Source organism: Ursus maritimus, assembly GCF_017311325.1.
Source record: "Ursus maritimus isolate PB19 chromosome X unlocalized genomic scaffold, ASM1731132v1 scaffold_X1, whole genome shotgun sequence".
Lineage (NCBI taxonomy): Eukaryota > Metazoa > Chordata > Mammalia > Carnivora > Ursidae > Ursus > Ursus maritimus.
In genome coordinates, this window is record NW_024423319.1 from 2,271,452 (window position 1) to 2,291,398 (window position 19,947).

The following is a 19,947-nucleotide window of genomic DNA, read 5'->3' on the forward strand; positions in this document are numbered from 1 at the left end:
GCTGCCCTCGAGGACTTCCACAGTCCTGTCGATTTTCTCTGAGTAGTCCCCACTGTTTCTCACAATAGCATTTTAGATCAGTTCTGGTTTTCCCTTTCCTATATTAGACCTGAGTCTAGTTTGCTGTTCCTTTCTTATAACACCTCATTGTCTGGCCTTGCCCTGCAGGAGGGTCTCTGCAAGCAGCGTTCGCGGTACCTGAAGGTTTCTCCTTTTTGCGCACCCTCCCTCCCCAGCAAACTGCCAGTGGCCAGAAGTCTTCTAAAATGGGTCATCTGTTGCCTGAACAGAGGGTGCCCCCTGGGTGCCCTTCTGGGTCTGCTCCTGGCTCCCCCTCCGTTCCTGCAGCTCTTGGCTCTCATGGTGCTCCTCCTTTCCTGATGCTCCTCCCCCAGCCTGCTGGCCCTCTGTGGAGACCCCCTGGCTTCTCCTGCTGTTTGTTCTCTTGTCCTTTATTGTCTGTCGAATCCCTGCAGCTAACCAGATAGCAGGTGCCGGGAGGTCAGGGATCTTGTCTGCTTTATCAGCTGCCCTAGGTCCAGCGCCTAGACCTGGCACATAGTAGGTGCTCATGCATCTGTGAGCAGACACATCTGCAGCCCTGGTCTCCGGTGAGACGCACCTCCTCTGGCAGCAAGGGGTTGAAAGGGATCTGTGGAGACAGAAAGTATTGCTCCGTGCTGGGGCTTCTCAGGGACTTCCAGATCATGTGACCATAGTGTCCTGCTCTGTTGGAAGCGGGTGGTAGCAGAAGGGGCTGCCACTTCCCGGCCCTGCTTTCTGAGGGCATTTGGTGGGCATGGTAGCCCCTGTCTCTTGGCTGCTTGGGTCTGCGATGTCATCACTTGTATCCCATTGTCTGGCCCTCTTCTCTGTGTGTCTTCCTTTCTGCTCTCCTTTCTTTTCACCTGCTCCTGAACCTGCCCGGGCACCGCCTTATCGCCTCCACCTCCCACTCCTGGCCCTCACTGGAGGAGGGTGCCGGGAAGCAGTTCGACTGCCAGCCCGCTTTCTGGGCAGCACAGCCTTCTCCAGTGATTGTTAAGACTGGGAAGGAGTGGGGTGGCAAACTCCTAGTCACTTAGCTCTTCACCTTTTCTGGTTGGCTCTGGGCCACATGCACCAGGAGCATACAGAATCTGGGGGTCTTTGGGGGCTTGTGACGTGCAAGGACCAGTTGCCTTATGATAAATGCCTCTGGGTGATGCCCCCCCCCCCCCCCCCCACCGCCTGCCTGCCCAGCCCTGGACGCTGACGTCTGAGTTGGGAAATACTTTTCCTCCTCGCTTGCTCTCCACTGCCACTCCTTGCAGCAACCGCCTCTCTGTTGTCCCTCGTCTGCTAGGGGCTGGGGCTTTGCCATGCTGGTCAGAAGCCTTGGGAGAGCATGAGGTGCTTCTGCACCAGAAGCTTGCCTGCACTTGAGTGAGACCGTGGCGAGGAAGGCCTTTGTGCCAAGCTGCGTGAGGCCTCCGGGTTGGATGAGGCACTGACTCTGAAGCAGTAGCGTGTTGTAGCAGGTGTCAGAATGTCTGTCCTTATGAAGGCTGAATACTGTTCCGTGGTACGGACAGACCGCACTGTGTGTGTGCATTCCTCCAGGGGTGGACTCTTGGATTGCTTCCACCTTTTGGCCCCGGGACTACTTTTTTTTTTTTTTTTTTTTTAGATTTTATTTACTTATTTGACAGAGAGAGAGACAGCCAGCGAGAGAGGGAACACAAGCAGGGGGAGTGGGAGAGGAAGAAGCAGGCTCCCAGTGGAGGAGCCTGATGTGGGGCTCGATCCCAGGACTCTGGGGTCACGCCCTGAGCCGAAGGCAGACGCTTAATGACTGAGCCACCCAGGCGCCCCTGGGACTACTTTTTAACAGTCTTTTCTTGGCTTGGGGTCCCCAGCAACACACAAGTAGTGGACCTTGGCGAGCAAGCCCGAGCCTATATTTCGGAAGCATTGATTTTCTACCTAGAGTCTGGGGCGAGATGGCTGATCTTCATGAGCCAGGGCTTGGGATTTTTAGGCCACTGTTTCCTACTTGTGGCAGTAGCTTATGGAGGGCTCTGGCTTTCTTTGGGGGCCATGGAGGGGGTGGACTCAGGTCTAGTTTTTGCCCTGGCTTGGCCCAAGGTCTTGACCTTACTGGTACCTTGGTTCCCCAGGCAGCAACCCCTGGGCCCAGGGGGCCACAGCATCTAACCAAGATCTCCTTGTTTTGCTTTTTATTTCCTGTGTCATCAGGGGTCCCCAAGAATACTCTCAGGCTCGATGCTTCACTAGGAGGGCTCGCAGAACTCAGAAGAGCCGTATAAGGGCTCCTGGTTACGGTTGTTATGCTTCTTTACAGTGGAAGCACACAGGTCAGAATCAGCAAGGACAAAAGGAGCATAGGGCCAGGTCCAGGAGAGACCAGGCGTGAGCTTCCAGGTCCCTTGCCAGGGGAGGCGTGCAGCAGTGCTGTTTCTCCCGCAGCCTTGTGTGACAGCCTGCCCGGGGCCCTGCCACCAGGGAAGCTTCCCTGAGCGGTGGTGTCCGGGGACTTCAGTGCAGGGTTGGTCCCGTTAGCCTGGAGCTCCCGTGGGGCTGACCTCAGAGACTGAGTCTCTGCACCCCTGCTACGCCCCCACCCCTGGACATGAAGCTGAGAGGTGTGGCCCAGCTCAGTCCCAGGGGGACTGATACCCTCTCATTGGGCAGGATGTGCAAGGGGCCAGAGGTCCTTTCCCAGGGGCTGGGCAAGGGCTGGAACTTCCTTGGAAGCATGTGGGTTAGCCCTGAGCTGCACACCCCTCTTGGTTTGGGCCCCTGGGCATTCCCTTGACAATTTTATAAGCTCTCCAGCACGGTCAGGAGGATGTCTGGTCCAGGTTATAGAACAGGTCCAGGTGTTCTCCAGGGGCTAGCCCAGGGTGCAGTGGGGTTCAGTGGTCTAGCCTGTTTACTTCTGGAAATGAACTCCTGGCCCAGCTCTGTCACCAGCTCCCTGTCCTATCTGGGTCAGATGATCACCGAGGCCTCTTCCATCTGCAATGCTCTCTGCGTTGTGGCCAGCCTTGGCAGGCTGGGAATGAACTGGCTTTGCAGAGAGCCACTATCATCTCTGATAGCCAAGTCCCTGTGCCATCCCCCCTGTGCAGTGTGATTCCACGCTTAGTGGTGGGTGCCTTGTTTAACACAGAGGGAGTCTAATCAGAACCTGTTTTCCTTCTCCTTTCTAGGTGTTTAGTGACGACCTTACCAAGCCAATCATTGATAACATTGTGTCTGATCTCATTCAGATTTATACCATGGACACAGAGATCCCCTAAGGCCCTGGTCCAGGCCTGCCCAAAGAGAAGCCCGGGATGCTCGGCTGCCTGGGGACGGCATCACCACATCGCTGTGACGGCTGGTCCCCAGAAGACCAGCTGGGAGGACTGGTTTTGTGCTGCTGGAGATGGGCTGGTGAAGGCGATGACCTGCTGCCACTTTGATTCTCATGCTTTGACTGTCCCTGGCAGCTGTGGTCCAGACAGTGATGGGAGCTGTGCCTCCTGCGGGCAGGCCGGGGTGCGCCAGGGGAAGGGCCCCCAAGGCATCCGTGTCTGCTTTTGTCCTTTGAGAGGACACCGACTGCAGTTGAGGTGTGACATCATTGGAAGCAAAAATCAAAGAACAGATGAGACTGCACCCTTGGGGATTTTTTTAAAGCCAGATTTATAGGAAGTATGAATGTGCAACATAGATGGAATTTTATTTTGTATAATAAAAGATGATACAAAGCAATGGCCATGCCCTGTCTTTGCTCTGTGGCCTGGGCTGCTCTGGGTGCTGTCCTACCTCGGTTTCCCCTGAAATGCTCTCTCCGGATGGAATGGCCCCTTGTGCCTCCATTGCTTTCTGAGGGCATGGTGGCCCAGCGTGTGCTCACGTCATGGTGGCGTCCCCTGAAGGAGTCCCCATGTCCTCACTCCTCCACTGGGACATTTGCAGAGCTTGACACCTGTCCCCTTCAGTGAGTGAGCATCAGTTTTGGAGAGAGGGATTAGGGAGTATCACTTGGGTTCCCCAAACTCAGATCTGACCAAAATGTAACTAGAAAGTAATTGATAGTTTTTTCTTAAGTGCCAAACAGCAAGTCTAGATGGACAGCCTAGAGAATTTCAGGGCCACCACACCCTCCTGACCCACTCAAAGGGCACTTCTGGGAGACCTGCTTTTGGGTGCATTAGAGAAACAGAGCAGCCTAGGTTGTTCTCCCTGGGAATCCCCACTGGGCTCGACACACGCTGATGGAATTGTCCTTCAGTACATGATGGTGTGGGGCCAGGGGACTGTCCCAGGTGCTCCCCTGCATTTGGGAAGTTGTTGCCAGGGGAGCATGGGCTCTGGATACTGGCTGCCATGCTCTCTGGCACCCGCAGGTGTGGGAGCTGGCTGGAGTGCCTGGGGTCCAGCAGGCTGCCTCCGAATGCTTGTCTCTGGTAGAGGAGACACAGGAGGGGCCACACACTGGTGACAAGTCAGGCAGCAGGGCTTGCTCGAGTTTACTTAGCAACTGTGTTAGTCTTCAGGATGAGAGATCCGAGTAAATGTCCGCTTTTCCACTGTGTTCTTTCCATATATGTCCGCCCAGCTCCACTGGGAGCTCTTTAAGGACAAGGACTCTGAGCACGGAGTGGTGGTGAGGGGCCAGCCCGCAGGCCTCTCTGTGCGAGCAGCTCTGGCTCTCTTGCTGGTCCTTTCTGTCTTCTGCTATTCAAAAAGTACCTCGTCTGCCTCTTGTGCTTCCTCCCCACAGGCTGGGCCCCAGCACCACCCCCTGGACCCCAGCCTCACCTGTCCCGCATTGACCCCACGCGGCCCTTGGCCAGCACTTATTGCTGGTTTGAATAGGATCGGGCAACAGATGTTTCACTTTTGGAGTCTCTGTCTTCTCTCCCCTGACCAGATCACAGGCTCTTATAGAGGCTTCAATTTTTTTTTTTTTTTGGATCTCTTAAGGTTTAGCCTCCAGCGAGGCAGCTGGCCCCCACACACTTGATGGGAGGTCATTTTCTTAGCTCTCAGAAAACAGAACCCCCTGCTCTGGATTGGAGGGCTAGGTGGAGGGTACGGGAGAACCCTCTGGAGAGCTCTCTCCATCTGCATCTGTGCCAGTCTGTTTGCTCCCCACCCCTGCCCCAGGACTTACCAGAAAGCAGGGAGGATGGTTGAATAAAGCTCTCTAGGGATTTGGTGAACATCCCCACCCCTGGCTGAGAGCCCCTGTGCCGAACCAGGAAAGCATGGCTCCAGAGGCTCTGGTCTGCTGGGGCCAACGGCAGTCTCCGTGGAGATTTTGTAGCTCTAGGCTTCCTTTTATGATGACCGCATAGCAGGCCAGTTCCTTTCTTCCTAAGGGACTCCGTCTCCCACTTTGTAAATTGAGCAGGTTGAACCAAGTGATCTCAGACGGGTTGCTGATTGCTACTTTTATTTTTATTTTATTTTTTCTGATTATTTTAAAATCCCTTAACCCACCCCTGTGCCTGTCGTGCTGCCCTGTGTGCGGGACTTGCAGACCTCACGTGCTGGCCTCTGGGCCTGTCCTGTCAGTGCTTACCACTCAGGGGTTGTCTCTGTTTTCCTGACACCCCTGGGGCCGGAAGCTCCACCTTCAGTGTACCGTCATTGCAACAGAGAGGAAGGAAAGGCACTGGTCAGCAATGAGGGGTGGAGATAAGATTTTCTAAAACTCGAAGTTTCCAGGAACTTCTTAGTCCAGAGCACATCTTAATTACTGTAAAGTGATAAATGGCCAAGCTTTGCCTGGTCTGTCAAACGGGTGGAAGGAGGGGAGCAATCCAGGTTCTGTGAGGAACTCGGCTAGTTTCTTCCTTTCCAGCTGTGGTTGAGTGAATGGTGTCCCCCGAAAGATGTATTTGTGTCCTAACTCCTGGAACGTGGGGTTGGGTCCTTATTTGAAAACAGGCTCTTTGTAGGTATTGTCAACGTGAGGTGAGATCCTACAGGAGTAAGCTGGGCCCGAATCCAAGATGACTGGTGTCCTTCTGAGACGCAGTGATGGAGTGTGCAGAGGGAGAAGGCCACGTGACGACAGAGACAGGAGTGGCGCGTCTACCAGCCAAGGAAGGCCAAGGGCTGCCGGCAACACCAGCAGCTGGAGGACACAAGGAAGGTTTGGCCCCTGCAGCCTTCGGAGGGAGCGCTGCCCTGCCGACGTGGATTCCTGCCTTCCGGCCTCCGGAGCAAGGGGGACGAGGACAACTGTTCTGTTATTTTAGCCCCCCCGCCCCCCTCCCACCAGTGTGTGGTATTTGTCAACTCATACTGGGCCTTCCTCAGATTTCCGGGGCGCACCTTTGCTCCCAGGGTGCTGCTGGGTGGTGAAATGTTGGCCAGCTTTGTGAAGGGATGGGTGCCGTAGCGCTTCCTTGCCTCAATTCATTTGGCTAACTACCAATTTTTTTCCACGGGAACCTGTGCCATATCTGATAGCAGGAGTGGAAAAGAGTCTCCACAGGCAGAAATTAGCAATTTGGGGGGAGTGCAACATCTCTCCATAAGGTGCCAGCTCTCTGGACATGGCGTTTGGCCCCATCTGGACATGCTCAGCCTTATGGTTCAAGGTGGACTCGCGCATCAACGAAGCAAGGGCTCTTAGCTCTTTGTCAGCTGTTTTCTGTTATGTGTCCTTTTGCCTTTTTAAGAAATATGGACTCTGGTGGTTGGGAGGGAACTTAGAAGCCATTTTTTTCCTTTCTTGGCAGCTTCCCTGGAAAAGGCATCCGGGGGCGCCGCCAAGTTTGAAAGGGTGGTGTGTGGAGTGGTGAAATAGAAACACAGGGAAAGGAGATGCGGGTAATCTTGGCTCTGTCACCGTGGTAGTCATTTGCAAGTTTTGGACCAGAGCTGCCTTTGTGGCTCTGCTGGTAGAGCAGAGGGGCTGGGTCACAGAGCACAAATGTCCCCCACGCAGGTGCTCAGAGACGCCCAGTGTGCAAAGGAACAGATACGGGAATGACCTGGTGAGCAAGTGAATGAGTGAAATAATGGGTATTCTTTCCCTGGCTTTGGCTTGAAGAGGAAGTCTGTGATTACAACCCTTGTGCACTGCTGGCGGGGGGGAATTTAAAATGGTGCAGCCACTTTGCAAAGCAGTTTGGCAGCTCCTCAAAAAATTAAACCTAGCATTACCAAATGACCCAGCAATCCCACTTCTGGATGTAGACCCAGGAGGAATGAAAGCAGGGACACAAACAGATATTTGCATGCCCATGTTCACAGCAGCATGATTCACAGTGGCCAAAAGGTAGAAGCAACCCAAGTGTCCACTGATGGATGAGTGGATAAAGAAAATAGGGTCTAACCACACAATGGGAAGTCATTCAGCTTTAAAAAGGCAGGAAATTCTGACATAGGCTACAACATGCGTGAAGCTTCAGGACACGATGCCAGTTACAGACAGTTATTGTATGATTGCACTTCGGGCTTCCTAGATCAATCAAACTCAGAGAGACAGAGAGGACGGTGGGCACCAGGGGCTGTGGGGCGCGGGATGAGGAATTAGTGTCTAACGCGAACAGATTTCAGTTTGGGGAGATAAAAAGGTTCTGGGGACGGATGGTGGGGATGACTGCACAGCACTGTGAAAGCGCTTAATGCCGTTGGACTGTTTGCTTAAAAACGGTCAGGAGAGTGATGACTTTTATGTTGTATATATTTTGCCACAATAAAAAAAAAGGGAGTCTGCACATGTGCATTTGGGTTGGCGGCCCCTCCCCTCCCCTTCCTTCGAGGATGCCTGTCTGGACCTTCAGGTGATGCCCCTCTAGGTCCAGACAGAGGACCACCATGCAAACCTCTGCTGCAGTGCCTCTGACCCTACAGGGTAGGCGAGCCCTTTCTCCCTTCCATAAGGATTGGACAGGGGGCTGCACACCCAGGGGGCAGCTCTGCCATTCCCGGGGCTCATCTGAGCTTGGTGAAGTGGATGAAGACACCACATTTTCCTTCCAAATGAGAATTCACCGACTAATAAATCACACATGTTACCCAGACTGGGCCTGTAGGAGCCTTTCATTTTTTTTTTTAATACACAGAAATTTTGGTCTATTCTTTAAATTAGGAAATTCAACTACAGACTTTTAATTATTATGCATTTGGTCTTCCTCATTAAGATAATTTTTGTTCGTCTTTATAACAGGCAGATAAAAATGTAAAACATATTTAATAACTGAACACAGTTGACCAAGCCATTCCGTATAATATGCTTTATAGAGGGGGCTTCCTCACAAGACAGGTCCCTTGGCCCGAAGACTGTACAGAAACCAGAGCGACAATCTGAGGTCACGGCGCCCCTTTCCTGAACCCCACACCCCAAGGAAAGGCAACCTAGGGACAAAACAATGGACACACACAGTAGGCAACTTTGTACAGCAGCAGTGAGGGTTTCTGTTTCATCTATACTGACCATTTGTTCTACCAGGGTGTCTCTAACGGAGAATGAAAAGAAGCCCATGAGCAGAGCATATGCGGCTTATCTTCTTCAATTGAAAGATTTCCAATTTTATTTCTAGTTTAAGAACACACAGACCCTCAACAAATTGAGTTGCCCTTTTTGTTGTTTAAACAAGGACATTAGGGAACAATTTACAAATGGGTAACATTCTCAATGTGCCCTTTGGAATAAAGGGATGGCTTTAAGTTATCTGTAGCTGGCATTTTAAGTGGGATTTTCTTTTCTAACTGGAATTCGTTTGCCCGAGATTTGACTCCTCCTGCTCAGGGGTGACATGGCATTCATGTTAACAGTAGGAACTGAGCATGTTTTGGATGTCGACCCAGGTGCTCACAGATGCAGGTGGAGGTGAGACAAGTCCCCTGCAGGTGGGTGTGGCACAGGGGACATGACGGGTGAGCCAGCCTTGCTGCATTTCCATTCTGACCCATGTCCCTCAGCTCCCAGCTGTCCCTCAGCGGCTCAGCCTCAGGCCCAAGCAATAGGCGCATGTGCAAGCTACGGTCGGACCACACCTGCCTCTCTGCAAACACAGGACAGATGAACCAGAAGGTAAAGGAACCTCTGCTTTTTCTGCATTTCCCTCCCTGCTTAGTGAGCATTCAGGGGAAAATGAGGCTTGGCACAAGGGGTGCCCATGCTGCAAGGAGAGGTCCCCGAGGGAGCCGTCTGGGGAGCCCAGGCCCAGCTCTCCCACCTGCAGACAGGGTGCTCAGCCGGCACGGCAAAGCTGACCTCCTCAGCCTTCCGGGCTCGTGAGACAGAGCCACGGGTGTGACTGGAGCGATAGTGGCGAGGTGCCGTTGCTCCCGGGGGCTTTGCTCCTGCATCTGCTTCCCCCATGTCACCGTAGGTGGCTGCAGACATGAATCCATGCCTTTGTGGGTCATAGTTGTCCTTGAATGAGAAGACCCGGGTCGGAAGAGTGCTTTGGCAGGTGGCGACTGAGAACTGACCCCAGTCACTTGACAGACCCCTCAGCCCAACTTCTCCGTTGCGGTTGTGTCAGCTCCTCTTGGGTTTGGAGGGTACCTCTTCCTCCACCACTTTCTGCCTGACTCTTGGTGCTCTCCCCACTCCCACCTCCAGACCTGGCTCTCTTGGGGCTGCTCCGGGATTCTGGGTTCTCCCAAAGGGTGGGCGAGGCGGGGGGCAGCAGCACTTCATATTGTTGAGGTTGGAGCGTGGACAAAGAAAGCCCACCAGCCAGAATTCAGGACCTGGAGTTGAAACTGAAGGAAACTTGAGAGCAAAACTCCCCTTTCCATCTACTGGAGGGGATCATTCTCATCAATACTTTGGTATTTTCCTTTTAAATAAAAAATTCCATTGAAAGCTTTTTTTTTTTTTCCCTCTATAGGCAGGGGTCTCAAAGTGCAAAAGTTCCAATTCTAACTGCTCTGGCCTCGTATCTCTCTCCTCAACCTTCTCAGGAATCTCTACAGCAACATTCCCAGGAACTGTGCGGGAGGGAGGACCGGGATGGAGAACGGAGGCTGGGCGGAACGTGGGGGGCAGCGGTGGGGGGGGGGCAAGCAACCAAAAAGATATTCTTACAGTCTCGTTCCCTGAAAAAAACCTGCCACAATAAATAATGAAATTTCAAAATGAAAACACCTGATAAGAGGAATGGAAATATCATGCTGATAAATAGCTCCTTATACTTTAAATATGCATCTGGTCATATATGTACGTATATGTCTATACGCACACACATCTCTATGCACACACGCACACACATACAGACCGCTCATGTGTCCTGGGGGAGGGGCGCTTGGTGGTGCAGGTACATTTGCAGGCGGCTCCCAGCAGTGGGCTGTGCGGGCGGGGCATCCTTCCTGGCCCTGCAGAGCAATGTTCATCATTTTTCTTTCTGAATGAACCTGTGGGTCCGATTGCTCTCCGGTGGGTGCAGTGAAACGCCCCATAAGCTGCAACCAGCCCCCCGCCCCACCGCACAGCCCAAACAGCGAACATCTGGTGGAATTGTAGTGTTCATTAAAAAAATGCTTCGATAGAAAAAAGGGAAACACAGCTCTTCTCACGCTCTAGTTTCTCCCTTCTCCTTCTCAGTCCCGGGTGAGAAGCCTCGGATGGAGCGGCTTCTTGCAAGTGCTGTGCGAGCACCACCTTCAGCCGTCTGGGCCATGCGCTCCTTGCAGGCCTGCGCCTTCCTGGCCGAGTGCGCGTGTGTGCGGTGTGCGCGTGCTGAGAGCACTTCCCTTAGAGGGACGTCTCCACGCTGTGGAGCGGGCTCCCAGGTCTGGAAGAAAACACTGACGAGGTAGCTGACTTGGTGCCGTGCGTGGTCAGGTAGATGCCGCTGTCTATGGCGTTGTTGTTCTGGTTGGGGGACGGGGGCGGGGGGGCCCGCAGGCGCTCCTCATTCTCGTCCACGTCCGTGTCATCGATGAGTGGGATGTTGTGGGTGTAGTCATTGATCAGAAACTCGGGCGTTGCCATGAAGTTATGGATGGAGGTCTTGGATTCTGGTTTCTCCAGGCCTTCATAGAGCGAGCTACGGAATGCTTTCACCACCCGGATCTGGAGTGGGAGGTGGAAGGACAGGGGCCCGAGGTGGGAGCAGGGAGGGAGGGAGAGAAGGAGAAAGGAAGGAAGGGAGGAAGGAGGAAAGGAAGGAAGCCAGGAAGGAAGGAAGGAAGGAAGGAAGGAAGGAAGGAAAGAAGGAAGGAAGGAAGGAAGGAGATAGTCAATGGCTGGCTGGTGCTGGCAAGTTCCACCCACATCAATAGCACAAGGTTACTGCATGACAAATGTGCATCCATTGGAATGGAACAATTGGGGCAGCTCTGCCTGGTTACGGTAACGATTTTCAGGTTTGGGTCCATGTCTCATCAACTGATCCATAGGCAGGACAAGTGGCAGTGGCTTTCTCTAGGCCGACCTGGGCAGATATTTTGGAGCTCAAGAGTGATAGATGCAAGGGACCCTTGGCTGTCACCTCCCCTGTGCCAGCACTGGGAAGGGGAGGACAGGCTTAGGTGGCCCCTCGGCCCTCTGCCGAATCTGAATTCCAATTTAGTAGAACACAAAGGTGGTTCAAAAAAGGGAGAATGCTAGAGAGTGGACTCTCCACTTCCTCTTCCCAGAGAGTCTGTAAAACTTTCTGATAACAGAAAGTCCTCAGCCTATGGGCACATTGCCGGCCTTTCTCAAGTGGGTCTCCCTCCCTGGCTTCCCTATAGACCACTTCTCTGTCCCGCCAGCTCTTGTGACTATAACCAGCACCTGCCATGCCCAGACCCATAGGGCCATCAGTCTTTCTGCTGCTAAGTCCACTGGCTACTTTTGTGTCTCCATCTCATTTGATTTCTCAGGGGCACCCAACACAGCTGACTGTCCCTCTTTCTGAAAACTCCTCCTGGCTTCCCTGACATCGCCACTGCTCTGGTCCTGTATTCTCCTTCCTCTGTCCCTTGGTGCCCCAGAGCCCTGACCTGGCACTGGTCCTCCTCCTCTCTGTTCATATGCCTGGGTCCACCTCCTGGCCCTGACCACCACCATGGGGCTCATCTGGCTATAATCGGGGGCTGTGGCCCAGGCCTCTCCTCAGAGCTCTGGGCATAAGAGCTTGCCACTGTCCCATCTGGAGGCATCCAACACTGAAAATGGCCTCACTTTTGATTTGCACCCACTAAGCCTGTCCTGCTTGGATGGCCTGATCCAACTTGATGGTTCCTCATGCCTCCCACAGGGCCCCTGGCCCGCGGCTGGGTTCCTCTAGATTGGTTGTCATTTCCCTTTGCAGACCCTTTTGCCTTCGTGTCCCCTGCCATCACAGGCATTTTGCAATCTGGTGCTCCTTGCCCCTCCAGCCTTTCTCACCCTGCGTTCTCCTCCTCCTCTTCACTTTCCAAGCCAGGTAACTTCTTTTGGTTCCTGGAGTCTGCCACATCCTCCCTCTACTCAGGCTTGTTCCCTGGCTGCTCCACGGGCATTGGCAGACCTCAGATCAGCATAACTCTCCACAGTGCCCTGATCCCCAGCTATGGTTGCTCTTCGCCCCAGCCAAGCTCAGCACCCTCCGCCTCCCACACCTCCTGCAGGATCTTGCTCCCAGAACTAGCCTCTCGGTTTCTTCGATGCCGTCTTCACTTACGTGAATGCTCAACTGTCAGTAGGTCTATGAGCTGCAGAGCTGCTGCCTTGCTCTGTTCCCTCCCTGGTCCCCCTCTACCTGGGTTCTCTCTTGGTTCTAGAAGTTTGAGTCAATGGGAAGACCTCTGCTGGGCCCTGCATGAGCCAGCTGGCCTTGTGCTGAGATGGGGAAGCCAGCTCTTCCCTATGTGAGTGGGTGGACATAGCATCAGTTCTATACTCATTTCCAGGTCAAAGGTTCTAGGACTTGGTTTTCTTGGTTTAGACTGGGTGTTGGCAAACTGTGGCCCAGGGGCTAACACTGTCCCTCAGCTTGGTTTTATAAATAAAGTTTTATTGCTACTCAGCAACGTCCATTCATTTCTGCATTGTCTATGGCTGTCTTCAAGATCCCAGGGCAGAGTTGGGTAGTTGTGACAGAGACCTGGCCTGCAAAGCTAAAAATAATTACTCTAAGGTCCTTTATAGGAGAAGTTTGCTGCCCCCTAGTTTAGACCGTGAATCGCACTACTGACCCTCCAGTGTCTGGATGGCCGGACTGTCAGTGCGTGGCCAAGCACGTGCTCCTAAATCACGGCCATTCAAAGAGCTCCATAAAATTGGAATTTCCTAACTCCAAATCTTAAATCTGGCTAGGATTTTCTCTGAATTTGGTGCAGTCACATCGTCTGGATTACAGATGGCCAATTATTTGCACTCAGTTCCTTAACTCCCCCAGACTGGCTTCAGAGAAAGGGGTAACCCAGAAACTGAAATGAGAATCATTTGACATTTTTAATGAAAAGAAATAGAATTCACTTTTTGTAGTCGTTGCAGATGTGGCCTCATTATTTGGGGCTTTTCTAGTGCCAGAATTGTGGGGGAGCTACTGGGACATTTGTTGCAGCTGCGTGGTGGTGGTGGGGTATCTGCTCCAGCTGTTGGATACACCCCTCAAGTCACAGAAAGGAGAGTAAGCTGGATTCTGCTGCCCTTGACCCTGGGCACCTTTGTGCGAAGTTTGGCAGCAGTGATCCGATGCCCCTGGCTACACCCTCTCCTCTAGCTGAGCTGGTCTCCTCATTTGGACCTGGGTCACGTGATCAGGCCAGACCCCGGCTGAAACCCATCTTCAGGTCTCCCTGTGCCTGTCTGAACTCCAAAGTCTTGGCCCAGAAAGGGCAGCCAGCCCTTCCCTCTCCAGCTGCTGCAGCTCTGGAATGTTCCTCCCAAGGATAATCATACTCACTTTCATGACTCTCTCGTCACTAGCCTTGTTTGCTGCCTGTAGACAAAGTGTGGCACTGAGCAGTCAGTCACCAGCAGGGAGGGCCAGGGCTGCTTACACAGACATGCGGTTGTGGGCTCTAAGCTATGCTTGTGTCATCCCAAGTTTCTTACAGGTCCCACGTCCCTGCATTCAAACCTTGGCTGTTAACAAATTGCTTGGTATTGGTGTTATGATGGGCTGTTTTCAGGACAGCTGACACTGAAGAGCACAGTGACTTCCTGGGACACGGGTTTGGTGAGAACCGGCAGACGTTTCAAGAAGAGAGGCCTGCCCTAGCCGAGCTCACGCATGGCGGCTTCAGAATATCCCCACAGCAGAGTTCAGTGGGTCCCAGCAAAAGAGGAACCAGGGCCGAGCCGAAACAGTGCCCTTCCCCCAATGCTTTGCCTTACTTCCTCCTCCAGCTGCTCTTCCAACCTGGGACCATCCCAGAGGCTCAGGGTGGAGTCCTTCGGGTCACCTCTCCATCTCTGCCGCTCCCCAAGGGACCTCGCCACCCTCAAGGCTGTCAGTGCCACCGAAAGCCCAGACTCCAGGGACACCATATATATACCCTTTGTATCACCTCCACCTATGTCTACAGCCAGCATGCACCCCATCCCAGCATGCACCGCTGCTCTTTCACCTCCCCTTGGATAGCTAACGGGTCTATCAAACTGAAAGAGGCTGAGGGTCAGCCCTGGTCTTCCAGTCCTTGTGCAGGGCTCTGGCCAAACCACTGAGGCATCTCGGTCCCTGACCCCAGTGCCCTGCATCAGCATGTCCCAGGGCCCCTAGTTTCCCAACCCCTTCACAGCAGAGTCCTCTGTTGCTGCCATATCTGCCAGGACCCCGGAGGCCCCTGGGACTCACAACCCCCAAGGGCGGAGCCCCTGACAGCCTGGTCTTTTGATCCCCCCCTGGCTCCTATCTCTGTGGCTGACATCACTGGGATCCCTTGCAGCCTCCCTCCTCTCTGACTATTGAATCAGGCCTGGCCCTCCCCAACCTAGCTGTTGGGGACTCCAAACATTCCAGCAGATGATGGAACTGCCCTGGGTCCACTCTGTGCAGTGTGGGAGCTCACTGAACTGACCCCCCACCAAAAGTCCGTTTTACTGTTGGATAGCTTAAAAGTAAAAGAAAGACATGAAAAGCACTTTCCAATAAAGGGTTGTAGCCAAGGTGTCTGGGAAGGCCGAAGAGGATCAGGTTGGCCTGGGGCCGGAGGGCTCTCCCATAGCTTCCTGTCTCACCCCAAGTGAGGCCTGCTGTGCCTCCCATTTCCTGATGTCCGAGAGGCAGTCCTGTTTGCTGCCACACTGTCTGGATGCCCCACCCTGGTCCCTGCACCCACTCAAGGATGTTGCCCCCCTCCCTTGCCTGGCTACTCATTTGTCTTGTCTTAAAATAGACTCTCTCTTGGGGCCACAGTCCCCTCTAGCTGCTGGCAATGGTCATTCTTTCCTGACCTCCCGCTCCCCAGGGACCTTCCCAGCTGGGCACTCAATGCTCCCTAAGCCGCATCCCTGCTTCCTGGCTGTAGATGGGTCCCCAGGTTCTCCGTCCTCTCCCCATCCCCTCACAGCCAAGGGCCCCAGGGCTCATCTTTTGACTCTTTCTCTTCTTCATCTACACCCACACATTTCCTAGCTGCTCTTATCTGCCACGGTCTTAAATACCATCTGTCTGCTAACGAGTCCCACACCTCTATCTCCAGACTCGGGGCTCTGCCTGCCACTTTAACTTCACCCCTACCCTACCCCTCTTCCCTGGTCTCCCTGCTGCTGCCCTTTACCTTTGCAGTCTATTCTCTGCAGGGCAGCCCAAGCAATCCTTTCAAACAAAAGCCAGAGCATGTCACACCCTTCACTGGTCTAAACCCTTCAATAGCTATATCTCCTGCGAAGTCAGGGCCTTCCTCAGGCCATTTTCTTTCTCATCCTTCTTTACTGTCTCCAGCCTCAGCCTCCTGGCTCTTCCGGAATGCTGGCACACTCCTGCCTCAGGGCCTTTGCACAAGCAGTTCCCTCTGCTGGGAAGGCTCCTTCCCAGTGAGCCTCATGGCTCCCCCTCACCTTTTCTGTTTACAGTCTCAGCCCTCCCATCTCCCTCAGCAACCCTGTGCCTCTTCTTCATTTTCTCTCCAGCATGGCTCACCTTCAATCCACCCCCCCCATTGTTTTCTCTCCTTTCCATAGGCCCCTGAAGACTGCGGTCTGTCTGATTCCCTGACCTCCCCAGCTCCCAGCACCCAGCACAGTGCCTGCACCCAGCAAGGGCTCAGTGGGCAGCTGTCAGAAGTACCTCTAACCAGCTAGCTCAAGTCTCCCCCAGCAACATTACACCTGCCCTTTCCCGTGTCTAGACTGCTCTTCTGCCAGATTGTCCCATGCAAACCTTTTCTCTTTATTCAGAACTTGGCTCACACATCCATCCCTCGAGAGGCCATCCCAGACAACCTTTATCCAAAATCGCACTCCCAACATTTCTCTTGCTCTGCTTTTTTCTCTTCTGAGGCTTATGACCATCTACACTTAACAGGAGCTTACTTCTCTGTTCTTTGCTGTCTGCCGTCTGCCCCCACAGGTGAGCGCTGGCCTGCCTTCTCCGGAGCCCTGAGCTCTGTCAGTGGGGACAGGGTGGGTGAGGCTTCGAACCCACAGTGCCACTCCAGCCACATAGAGCCAAAACGGAAGGGATGCTTATGTTACACTCTGCAGCTGATGGATGCTTGGGGCAGGGGCAGAGGGGCTGAAGGTCACAGCTCAAAGGGGATGTGCTCCACTTTTGTTTTGACCTCCAATCGCTCAAGTTCGCAATGCAGGTGGGTGTGGGGGTGGGGAGGGGATGTAAAAACAGGGAGGGAAGGGAAGACGGAGGGAACACCCACTCAAGTAAAGAAATGCAAAAAGGGAATGAAAAGAAAAGAAGAGAAGAGAAAAAGAAAAGCAAAGGCTCCTGAACAATGATGACAACAGTAACAACAGAAACTGTGCTTGACAACCTTCTGGCCTTTTCTCCTCTGTGCTGTGGGATAAGCAGGCTGTGGATGGGGAGGGGTCGTCATCTTTCTGCCCTCTGCTTCTGTCTCACTGCTGCTCCCTCAAAGCCCCCTCATGCTTGATGGGCATGCCTGTCTCTGTACCAGCCACTAATCCAGAATCTTCTGTGGGAGGGAAGGGACTTTTCTGCTCTCCTGGCATTCAGGCTTTGGGTTGACAGCAAATTCTGAACATAGCAGTTGGGGAGAGCCAGGGGAACTGCTTTCCAGGAACTTTGGGGTTCCCAGGTCCCCAACCATCCCTGTAGGCATGAGGGTGGATCAGGCTTGAACGCGACACAAAGAGGTGTGGGGTGACAGGCCCACAATTGAAGAGGAAGTTTCCCTTTCCTCATCATGGAATTAGGAAATGTGAAAATGCAAACTCCAGAGCTGGCCCTTTCACTGAGGGAGGGATTGAACCCCAAACCAACTGAAGACAGGGCTCCATGCATGCCGGCGAGTCAGAACTGCTAACAGCCAGTGAGTTTTGTGAAGATTACCTCCCATCCTGTGTGCATGCATTTGTGCCCAGGACTGGGAGAGTCTGGACTCATGCTGCTGATGCCAACAAACTGTTGCACAGGGCTGACCCAGGCACGGGGTGAGTCCTGGGCTTTTCGGGTGGTCGGCCTTGCTTTTCATCCTGGCCATGTCCAGCTGCAGGGCCTCGAATAAGTCTTGAACTTCCTGGGCTCTGGCTCCCAGCCCTGGGAGTCAGCCTGGAAGTGCCTACTGGGGAGGGCTCGGAGCAGGGGTGCTGGGGTCTGCCTTAGGCTGCAAGCTAGTGTGTACTTTAGGAACTCGCTGGAAGGTCCTTCCCTTTGGTAGGGCCCATGGTTGCAGGAAGGGCTGATACTATTCCTAATGTGGAAACAACGCTGTCAAATAGCTGAGAAGAAATGCCAGCACACTGTTCGCAGAAACCCAAGTGGAGAGACTTGGCTTGAAATCAAGGAACTTCCTGAGAAAGGCGCAAACTCCAGCAAACAAGACTGCTCTCGCTTTGCAAGGCTCCTTCCTCCGTGGGGCCGGCTTAATTATGGGAGCTGCTGCCCTGCCGGTGTGCAGCGAGCTTGTTTCCCCAGGCTCCGGGAGGGTGCGTCCAAGGAAATCGTTGGGGCTTACCTGGCATCGGCTTTGCCAAGTTGGATGGAAGACCTTCGTGTTGCAAAAGGAAATTAAAATAGAGCCACTGCTATGATGTGTTTCTGGCACGGTTAGTCAGGACTAAGCAGCCCTGAGGGAGCCCTTTTGGCCACATCTGCCCAGACTCGCTGCCCGCCCCTGCCCCTGTCGCCTGGCTGGGTCAGAAGCCCTCTCTGCTCCAGTGCGAATGCAATGCGAGTGCAAGTGCAGGGGTGGGGGGGCGGTGCTGCTGCAGGAGGGCCACTCAGCTCCCTGATGAGATGGGGGAGCCATGGGGCTAGCTGGTGGGGAGCAGGCTTTGGAAGTGCGGCTGGGGAGGGGGCGCTGGGGCGTGTTTGGGTGTCTCCACTCCCCCCCCCCCTCAGGCAGCCATCGGGTAGCCAGCTTGCTGCTTCGGAAGGAACCTGAGTGAACACAATACCCCATCTCGGGCCACACCTTTGGACCCTCGAGCCCAGCCAGGGGAGTGAGGCCAAGTGTCTAGCAGCTCTAGCGGGTGAGAGTGCAATGGGGGGTGGCGGGTGGGACTGCACTCCTGTTTCCATAAGACGGAGTGCTTGGATTAATGAATCGCTTAAGACACTCACGATCTGGCCTCCCGGCGATGGCTGAGGTCCCATGCCAGAGGTGGTGGCCGTGAAGGGCAGGTGCGACACCCCAGCTGAGAATGGAGAGGCTGAGTGAGCCCTTCTGGGGCTTCAAGGGCATCGTGTGTAGCCAGAGGAGTGGGTGCTGTGTGGGGCTCCCAAATCCAGAAGCAGCAAAGACATGTGGGTGTGGGAAGCCTGGGGGTCAGTGGTTGGCTGGAAAGAGTGGGTGGGTGTGGGTGTGAGTGTGGGTGTGCTGAGCCCCAAGGACCTCTCATCTCTAAGCGTCCCTGGTCACCCCTCTAGGGGGCTCTCCTTTTCCTCTGGCTCTGAGGATGTCCTCCGGCCACTTCTTGGCATTGTTGCTATGTGCTGGGACCTATGTTGGTGAGCGATGTCACCTATCCCTTTGGCCCTGAGGCTCCTTGTACACACCCTGCACTGGACCTTCCACCCAGAAAGACCGACGTTCTTGGTGGAACTGACGTCACTCCAGAGACCCTGGTGTGCTGGAGACACTTGCGTAAGGGGTAGACTGGCTGGACAGTGGGCAAAGAGGATAGGAACCTTCTCATAAGAGCTAGGGTTTTCCTTAGGAAAACCTTGTGGCCTGTGACCACAGCACCCTCTACCATCCTGCTTCTCGGCTAAGCTAGATCTGCACCTTGTAATCTGCACCTCGCCTTCCTTCTGGTAAGTTCTAAGAGAGGGTGGGGGCCAGTGGCTAGCCCCTCTGCCCCCTGTGCCAGGCCTTCTCCTGCTTTGTACAATGAGGGTGCTGGGCTTAATGATTTCTCTAGGTCCTCACAGCTTGGACTGAGGGGCCAGTTCAGAGTTCCAAACCAATCTGCCACATAGTGATAATGGCAGGAAGTAGTTTTGGTTGGTGGCTTCCAGAAGCAGGCATGTCCCCTGGTGTTGCCTGGTCCTCCAACCGGCCTCTTCCTCCACAGTGTGTGTGTGGGGGTGTCCTTTCTGAGTGCTGCCACTCAGGTGGGATGAGCCTTTGAGGCTGGCCCTTGTGAGCTGGGACTTCAGGGCCCCCTTGCTACCACATCAGCACCCTCCTCAGACAGAAGGTGCTCAGCTGTCACTGGGGCCCTGTCACCCGTTCCTTACCCAGCACCATGTGGTGTGGACGGGACAGTGGCCCTTTGTTTTTGGTCAGGCACTAGTTCTATCCCCCTGGTGTAGCTCGTGGCCCGTGAGGGGGCGGTGTCTCTCAAACTGTTCTTACCAGGCATTGCTGGGCTCCCAAAAGTGGGAAGCGGGGGTGACAGATGGCTGCAGAAGAAGGAAG

The 19,947-nt window shown here is 54.0% G+C and overlaps 2 protein-coding genes across 9 annotated transcripts in view; one reads left to right on the forward strand and one right to left on the reverse strand.

Annotated features, from left to right (window-relative positions):
* CCNQ (cyclin Q) overlaps window positions 1-3,762 on the forward strand; it is a 13,517-nt gene extending 9,755 nt beyond the window's left edge. For 3 of the 4 annotated variants that reach the window (XM_040627028.1, XM_040627035.1, XM_040627039.1), the window contains one exon: window positions 3,216-3,762. In XM_040627028.1, the coding sequence (XP_040482962.1) occupies window positions 3,216-3,305 (90 nt within the window). In that variant the 3' untranslated portion in view covers window positions 3,306-3,762. The remainder of the gene's footprint in view (window positions 1-3,215) is intronic. The other variant, XM_040627031.1, reaches the window with a different exon arrangement.
* A 6,961-nt stretch (window positions 3,763-10,723) lies between these two features.
* Window positions 10,724-19,947, reverse strand: part of ATP2B3 (ATPase plasma membrane Ca2+ transporting 3) — a 44,370-nt gene continuing 35,146 nt past the window's right edge. For all 5 annotated transcript variants that reach the window (XM_040640200.1, XM_040640064.1, XM_040640130.1 and 2 more), the window contains one exon: window positions 10,724-11,044. In XM_040640200.1, the coding sequence (XP_040496134.1) occupies window positions 10,724-11,044 (321 nt within the window). The remainder of the gene's footprint in view (window positions 11,045-19,947) is intronic.